Here is a 9,390-nt window from a genome sequence, read left to right on the forward strand (position 1 = left end):
TGGAGAGAACAATCATGGGAGAAGGAAGGGCTGCTTATGCACAGGGAGATAGCTCAGGGGGCAGGAGGGTTTGGAGGGATGGACACTGGGAAGTGGTAACTATGGGGAGGAAGTGGGAGGGGAGGTGTTGCATTATGGTAAACTGTGGTCAATGACATGAGACAAAGTATATGTGAACTGCTGTATAGAAAGTGAATTTTCTCTGTAAATCTTCACCCAAATCACAATAAATAATAATAATAATAAAAGATGTTGTTGTTGTTGTTATTGTTGTTATGTGCCATCAAGTCGGACCCGACTCATAGCGACCCCTCCTTGGGTTTCCAAGGCAGTATCACTAGGGAAGTAGATTGCCCAAACTTCCTTCCAAGGAGTGGCTGGTGGGTTTGAATGCCAGCCTTCTGGTTACCAGTCAAGTGCCTTAGCCACTATGTACAAAAATACCCTTACCCTCAGAGCTACTGCTGTCATTATTTCTAAATAAGTCTTGACTTCCCTAACTATGATGGAAAAACTAATTTTGTCTTCAAGCACAGTGCCCTTTACCAACTTAGCATCCTCTCCCTTTTGAGTTTCACCAGCTGGAAACTCAGATACAACATCATCAGAGGAAAAGTAAAACTAAATTCCCTTAAGCAGTCACTCTGCTCATACACAACAGTTTCTACACATCCAATTCAGTGATACTGATAACTCAAGTTGTAGAACTATTCTTACCCTCTTTTTTCTGAGTTATTTCTCCTCCATTAACATAAATTCACTGCTTCCTAAGTTTCTTGTCTAATCTTTCAAGCTGTTGTTGTCAGTTGGATCCCATACAGATAGATCTTTAAAGAGCACAATATTTAAGGCAGACTTTTTTTTACTAGTTAAGCTAAACTATTGTAAGGTTTTCAGAAGACTTCAGAGAATATTTTTGGTTTGAAGATTATCCAGGGCAATAGTTTCAAGGACAACCTGGGTTCTTAAGGGACAAGTTATCTCATTTTTTAAAATGGCAGCATGTTAGCAAACTTCTTTTGTTCACAAACTTAAATATTTGTGCAATAAATATCTCACATTCAGTACTTCTTCATTGATTATCATTTCTGGTATGTAGATTATTATTAGTATTATGCATACAGGTTAAACAAAACATCAAAAAATTCCAAGCATCTCTTATTCCTTCAACTCCCCTCTAATTTTCCTATATATACTTCCTATCCCTGTCTTAATCATGCCCAGATCTCTGTTGGCTATCTTTTCCTTGGGCTCAGTGAAGTGGGACAGTGACTCCACTCCAGAGTTAATACTAAACACACCCTAGTCCAAGCCATGCTATGACATTCAAAACTTCCAGAGCTACCACTGAGGCAATTTTGGGAGGAGAAGAAACCACAGAGTCTTAGGACCTGTTTTTCTAATTCTGAGGTTCATTTTGCATAAATATATGCAGTATAGTTAGTAGTATAGGCTTTAATAAGCCTACAAGACTGTAAACAGGGAACCAGAGATATCAATTGACAAATGAGGACAACTACAAACCAAAAAGAGAGACAAAAACTGTGTCGTTACAGAACTCCTAGATGATAGGGAAGTCCAGACAACTACAAGATAGAATGGATTGTTCTAAACTGGGAAGAAAACTATAAATCACAGGGTAACCTCAAAGAAAAATGATAAACCTTCACATCAAAATATAAAAGAGGAACAGCACTAATATTTAGCAAATATTAAAACAATAGCAATGAAGGAAGTGATAACACGATTCATAAACAAAATGAGCTCAGCATAGAAAATTATATGGAATAAAGAAATTGACACCATGAAAAAGCACATAACAAAAACGACAGCAACAAGTTCATATTTTCTGATAATTACATATCAGGCAAGGGACTTATCTCTAAGATTTATAGAAAATTCTAATGCCTCAACAACAAAGGAATTGACAATCCAGTTGAAAAATGGGCAGAAGACATGATATTCAGGTGGCCAGCTAATACATGAAGAGATGCTCATAATAATTGACCATCAGAGAAATGCAAATCAAAACAACAATGAGATACTGTCTCACCCCAGCACTGATGGCAAGGTTCAACAAGACAGAAAATAACAAATGCCGGTTGGGATGTGGAGAGATTGGGACTCTCATACACTGCTGGTAGGACTATGAAGTGATACAACCACTGTGGAAAGCAATATGGTGATTCCTCAGAAAGCTGGAATTGAGATACCATTTGACCCAGCATCCCATTACTAGATATATATCCTGGAGAGGTGAGAACCAGGACAGGAACAGATACACACACACCCATATTCATTGCAGCACTATTTCCAATACCAAAAAGATGGAAACAACCTACATGTCCATCAGCGGAAGAGTGGATGAGCAAACTATGGTACATACACACAGTGGAATGCCATGTGGCACTAAAGAATAATGTAGAGTCTGCAAAACACTGCATAATATGGATGAACTTGGAGGACATTATGCCAAGTGAGATAAGTCAATCACAGAAGGACAAATATTGTATTAATTCCTTGTTGTGAAGGGTCAAAGTTTATATATGGAGGGAAACTTTCTTTGTTGGTTGCCAGGAGTAGGAGGAGAGGGGAGGGAACACTGCCAAAAAAAAAAAAAAAAATACATTGACCCATGTCATTTTAGTTTTGTGTATTTCACTCTACATAAATTTCTGCTTTTTTTGGCCAAGGAAATGTTTGGTAATTGTCAGGAGCTAATGGCAGTTACGGTGCTGTAGTAGTAGCATCAGTAATTGGATACAATCACTCAATTGGTCTTGACTATTAGAAGGTAATACATAGCTGAGCATCATTTTGAACAAGAATATGAAGGCAGAATTGGACTGGATCAAATAAAATGAAAATAAACTAATACTCAATGCAGAACATTTAGTTTCTTTCTATCACAGTTTCTAAGTAACCTGATCATTTCTCCGAAAAGATTAGTGAGTGTTTTCTAAACTAAGATGAGTTCTGAAGAAATTGCTTCTGTCAAATCATTGGACTCCTATGGGAAAACCAAGTAAGTTTAAAAAAAAGAAAAAAAGAGAGAGACAGATGTATGCACTAAAGGTCTATCCATCAACTTTTAAGCCAGTGTCACGTGTAGCTTCATTGAAGCCAAGAAAAAGCTACTTCTGTTCTTTGAATTACTGGAAAACAAAAACAAAACCCAAGTTATTAACATTGACTCAAAAGCTGACTTTCTTCTTTTCCTTTCAGCCAGCATATGTCCCAAGGAAACCAATCCCAATAACAATCATCAAGGAAGGTAATTTATATGAGTCTGCTCTGGATATGTATTTAGAGTCTTTTAAAGTGTACTTTTGAACTGAAGTAATGAAGTATATATATATAGCACATATTTCCTTGATTTTTCTGATTGTTGTTTCTTTTTAAAAAAAAAAAAAAGTGTGAAGATACTAGTATGGTCAAGCAAATTAGAATAGAGCATTCTGCCTCTTGTGTCAATATACCAAGTCTCAGGCAAGTCACACTAGCTGGCCAACTTGGCACCAAGCATCTGTTTAAAAAAATTGAAAAAAAAAAAAAAAAAACACTGCCATCAAGTTGGTTCTGACTCATAGCAACTCTGTAAAAGTATTAAATTTTTTAAAAAATCAAGTTGTGTGACTTTACTCAGTATTAAATTAGCATATATGAGGAAAATCATTAAGAGAATATTTGGATTAATGTAAAGGAAGACTATGATTTTAGTGGTCACTTTAGGGAAAGACATCCAGGTTTCATGTATTATAATGTCCTATTTCATTTCAGTACCCAGTTATTTTTGTTTTGGCTTTCAGTGTTTTTAATTGTTAAAATGACTCCATTATCTAATTCCAAAAAAATTCTTAATAGAAGAAATTTGGTATTTAAAATAGTTCTTCATTTTAAGAAAACACAATGTCCCAAGTATACTGTCAAAAAAGGTGGGTTAGTATTTCAATTTCCTAAATATTTTTTTATTTGAAGCTGTGTATTTTCCTCTTTTTTTCTGGTCATTGCTTCATTTTGTGCTAATTCTTATTGATGTGGGGATAGAGCAGGCTCAGTGAGGAGTGAGGGGAAGAAAATTTTAGCTAATTAGCATGGAACACTAATAGAACACGCTTTCATGATTTAAAGGCATCAGTATTAAGGAAAAAAGTGCCTTCCAATCCTTGATTGGCTATATAGCTAACCTTGTAAACTGCTCTATATTAATTAATAAAGTTAGATTAAGGTACCCCAGTACAAATGATTCCTCATTATTGCTTCTTGCTGCTTTCTGACTGCTTTTCTCCCCCATCATGTTATTGTCTTTATTTATTTCAACAGTGATTCAGAACGTTACTCACAGGGCTTCAATTAAATCCCCAGATAGGATTCCCTCAGGAGGAACAATAGTAGGTGAGTAAATCTTCAACTATGTGCTTCGATCTAGCAAGTCAGGTAATCTTTTTGTACTAGGCCTTTTACAGAGTTTTATACTGTGAGCAGGTCTGTTACATGGTTGGTTCATTTCCTTTCAGTATTTAGCATATTGGCATGTGGCCATCCCATGGTAGGAGCCAAGAGATGCTCCATCAGTCTGGGTGTGTTCAATCAGAGTTCTAGGCCATGCCCAGTGGGAATGATGGAGCCCATCCTTCATGCCCCCAGGATTGTTTGTAGTTATGAAGGAGTCTTTTTAAAACGTACTGAATTGTTCTTTTTTAAAATTATTACTATTAAAATTGGTATTCCTTGCTCACCACATGTCTTAAGCAGCCATTCTATAATTTTTGAGTCTAAGGATTAGAAGCCAGAGGATTTGGAAGCTCAGTTCTGAAAAAGATTCTATTTAGAAGGTATTATATTTTATTTTTCAACATTTTGAAGTTTTGGCTAAAATTAAATAAAATAAATTCTAAGCTTCACAGTTTGTAGTCTTTGATACTCTGAGCTTTATTTTATAAAATGATGCATTTTCTTCCCTTTATTTGACTGACTTCTGTTCCCTTGCAGTCCATCTTATTGTTCCAGGTCTTAATGAAACCACCATAAAACTTCCCACTTCTGTAATGCTTGAGATCACTGATGTGATCAAGACACAATTGGGTAAGCAGCAAAGTTCTGTATTTATACTTTGTAGGGACTGAGTAGAATCCCTCGATGGTGCAAACAGTGAACATGCTTGGTTGCTAACGAAAAGGTTGCAGGTTTGAGTCTACAGAGGCACCTTAGAGGAAAGACCTGGCAGTCTGCTTCCAAAAAATTAGCTGTTGAAAACTCTGTAGAGCACAACTGCACTCTGGCACACATGGGGCTGCCTTGAGTTAGAACAGACTCAGTGGTACCTGGTAATCGTGACTGAAAACAAAAACTGACACTCTTGGACATCCAAGGAATCTTGCAAATAGCTGTTTGGGGATCTCAACAGGGAGGTTGAATATATTAATATAAATCACATCCTAAAGTAAAATCATTTAATATTTTCAATTTATATTTATAAAAGAAGAGTGAATAGTTATCAAATCATCTAAAATATACACATGCATATAGGCATCATTTTCAAATAGTGCAATTATTCTAAATTATACTTTTTACACTTTACTATCAAGAGTCCCCTGGATATTTTCAAGGAGAACTACATAAATGTTACATTTATCAGAATTATTACTAATGTGAGATTGATACTGCATCTTATATCTGTAAAGAACTGGATATAATTTCAGTGTTAAATCAAAACAAAGCATAACACAGTAAAATCTACTTCATAGAGGCCCTGGGGAATAATTGTGTTAGTCACTGGTCTGAATTAACCTAACCTACTGCCATCGAATTAATTCCAACTCATAGTTACTCTATATGGCACAGTAGAACTCTGCCCCCTAAAGGGGCAGTTTTACAATCCAAAGTTGTAAATCTTAACAGAAGCAGACTGCATCATCTTTCTTTCTATAGCTTTGAACCACTGACCTTTTGGTTAACAGCCCAATGCTTTAACCACAGTGCCACCAGAGCTCCTTGGCTGTGTTATTGTTGCACTTTAGTTATCAGTTTAGATTCTGATTTATCTCTATAACACCCGGAGGGTTGAGCACACACCACTCTACATCAAGCAACTGTTGTGTTTTCAGGAAGCTTCCAAATAAAATTCCCTCAGTAAAATCTACATTTGTAATCCAAGCTCAGAATTGATGCACTCATCTATTCTTTTCCCAGAACCTGTATAACTTACCCTATGCCTGGGAAACACTTTTTGTAAAGAAGAAGAAATGAAAGAGGGTGGACAGTATTTTGCTAATTGGCTATAGTGGTCAAAACTACAAAGCCAGGGTTTGTAAAGGGGCTGAAAATCAGATTTTTCCCCAGACCATTGCTATCAGTTTTGTCTGGAAGGTGTTCTATTTCTTAGTTCCTAGTCTTGAGCCATCTTTCATAATTTTTTTTTCACAAAATTCCACATAGTACCTTAATTCCAGTTCAGCTTTTTTGATTTATTTAATTTAGAGGATTAAATATTTGGTTGTCACAACTGGGAGATGCTACCAGAATCCAGTGGGCAGAGGGCAGAGATGCTGTTTGAACATGCTTCAGTACACAGTACAGCCCAGTAACAATAACAACAAAGTACCTGGCCCAGAATGATTAGTGGTGAAGTCATAAGAATTGTTGTTGTTGTTGTTGTGTGCCATCGAGTTGGACCCGACTCATAATGACCCCTTCTTGGGTTTCTGAGGCAGTATCACTACAGAAATAGATTGCCCAACCTTCCTTCCAAGGAGTGGCTGGTGGGTTTGAACCGCCAGCCTTCTGGTTAGCAGTTAAATGCCTTAGGCACTACACTACCAGAGCTTCTCATGAGGCATTAGGACTTGAAAAAATTCCATCTAATTATTAGAGCAATGTACTAGATACTTTCAACATTTATTATTATTGATACATTGATTATTTATTTATTTATTTAAGCTTTTGATTCTCTTAAGGAATGAGTATGATTTTAATGAAGAAAAATTCTTGCAAGTAATAAATATCCTCCCTACATTTCTTGAGAAATGTGTCTTAAACTTGACACATGACAAATTTCTTACCCATTAAACAGGTGGTAGTCAGTATGTTTGAAAATGACTACTACATCCAAGAAAAATCCTATCAAGTGTACTGTTTAACAGAATGCATTTTAAACTCACTGTTTTAAAAGAGAGAGAAAGAATGTGTGGGCATAAACAGTTTATTATACCACCAAGGGAGAAATAAAATTTCCTGAAGTTAATTAAGTTTCACTGAAATTCAATAAAGTTATACTTTTTGAGAGGGTAAATCCTAAAAATAATATCCCAGTTCCAGCAGGGCTCATCACAGTATATCAAGACATGTAATAGGTCTTGTTCTAAGAACACATGGTGTGAATAATGAGAGAAATAAACAAGAAAGCTACTATTACACACACATCTCCAAGGGACATATGAAGGGTTTGCCAAAGCCAAGACTAAGCCTGCCAAATATGAAAGGAAACAACTGTGTTGGAAAAAGGGTACAGAAGAATAATAGAGGAAAAGGAATTTCCTGGGTTTTAGGTCATGTTCTGATGCCATTTTACTTTCCTATTGCCAAGACTTTTCTACGGCAATTGTACAGAGATAGAGTAGGTGAATAACCATGGCTTGTTATGGGGTACATAAGGATTTCCCAATTAAATATCTTCACAATCTACCAATTTCTCTGATGTCTGAAATGTCAGATTTGGAAATAGAGTGGTACACCTTTATAAGGAGTTACATCCCTTGCCCTTGAGTGGATTCTGACTTAGTGACTCTACGGGGCAGGTTAATACTGCCCCCATAGGGTTTCCAAGGCTGCAATATTTACTGAAACAGATTGCTACATCTTTCCCCCATGGAGAAGTTAGTGGGTTCAAGACCTTTCCAGTTAGCAGCTAAGCACTTAACCATTGCACCATCAGCATGCATTCTAAAAAGTTAGTGATGTATAAAAATATAGATATCCCTTAGGAAGGTAGTTTGTCACCTTTCTTCACTACCAGCTAAATTTTAGGCCAATGTGACTCCCAGCTAAAGGTATGCTTTGAATGTAAAGAGCTGAAGCAAAGCATTTCCCGTGAAACCGTAAATCTGGAGGTAAGAAAAGAAGTCCTAGTCAGCCAGGGACCACTGAGAATGCAGGATATTAAAAGGGAAGGAGAGGATTAGCAAAAGTGTCCTGCAGAAGAAAAGGAAGATATTATTAAAGAAAAACTTTATATTTTCTCATTTATTAAAAAAAAAAAAAAAACATTTCCTATGGTGCTTGCTGAAAATAATAGGATCATAGCACATGAATAATTTGGACTCTGAATATTTCCTCCTGTGCAAACAATCAGAATGGTTCTAAACAAAAGTTGTGGCTACAAAAGAAGCAGGAAAAATTGAAAAAGAAAAGCAGAGAAAAAATGTTGGTATCAGTTTCTGCTAAAATTTAGATATTTTAAAAATAAAAGTTATAAAATTATACTGGAGTCCATTTTTTCCCAGTCATTACAGAAAGAGAGTTTCTTTTCTTTATATCCTGCTAAATTCACTTTAAAACAGTGTTAAAAGCTTCTGTCATGAAAACATGATGTACAACTTCATGTTCACAAGAATCCAAAACGCCAAGTGCACTCCCATTTGTGACACCTGTTTCTACCATTTTATATCATTCTTGAAAATAATTATCTCTACCTGGCAATCTTTGCATGCCTCCATAAATAATATTGTTGTGGGTGCTGTTGAGTTGATTCTGACTCGAGCCTCCATCAACAGAGATTGAAAATTTATTGGCTTCTATGGACATGAAAGGGATGACTTTATAATTGTCTTTAAGTCCATTATTATGTGTCCACTTTAACCGAAAGGAAAGAAGTGGTCTTTACGTCACCCTTTGGATTAGAGAAGGAGAAAAGCTTTGTTTATAATAAGTACAATAATTATGTGGACTACTGAAAGAGGTTATAGAATTTGCATCCTCAAAGGACTCTGATAGAACAGTTAGATCAGTAGTTCTTAACCATGGATGATTTTGTACCACAGAGGGTATTTGGCAATGTCTAGAGACGTTTCTGGTTGTCACAACTGGTAGATACTACTAGAATCCAGTGGGTAGAGGGCAGAGATGCTATTTAAACATCCTTCAGGACACAGTACAGCCCACCACCACCAACAAACAAGTACCTGGGCCCAAAATGATTAGTGGTGAAGTCGTAATAAGGCATTAGGCGTTGAAAAAATTCCATCTAATTATATGAGCAATGTTCTAGATACTTTCAACATTTAATCAGCTCAAGATGGCAAGATTAGGGTGTTTCACTCTTCAAGCTAGAAACTGAACTTAACCACCATGACTGTACTGTCAGCCAAACAATAAGCCTATAAGGATATATAT

At 36.3% G+C, this 9,390-nt stretch overlaps 1 protein-coding gene across 1 annotated transcript in view; it reads left to right on the top strand.

Moving 5' to 3' along the window:
• LOC103201149 (ABI family member 3 binding protein) overlaps window positions 1–9,390 on the top strand; it is a 430,073-nt gene that overhangs the window by 251,758 nt on the left and 168,925 nt on the right. Inside the window, 3 exon segments of the mRNA XM_042781643.1 lie at window positions 3,226–3,274; window positions 4,324–4,395; window positions 4,993–5,085. Of these exon segments, the coding sequence (XP_042637577.1) occupies window positions 3,226–3,274; window positions 4,324–4,395; window positions 4,993–5,085 (214 nt within the window).

This window comes from Orycteropus afer, unplaced genomic scaffold, assembly GCF_000298275.1.
Source record: "Orycteropus afer afer isolate SDZICR_OR568_19922 unplaced genomic scaffold, OryAfe1.0 scaffold00143, whole genome shotgun sequence".
Lineage (NCBI taxonomy): Eukaryota > Metazoa > Chordata > Mammalia > Tubulidentata > Orycteropodidae > Orycteropus > Orycteropus afer.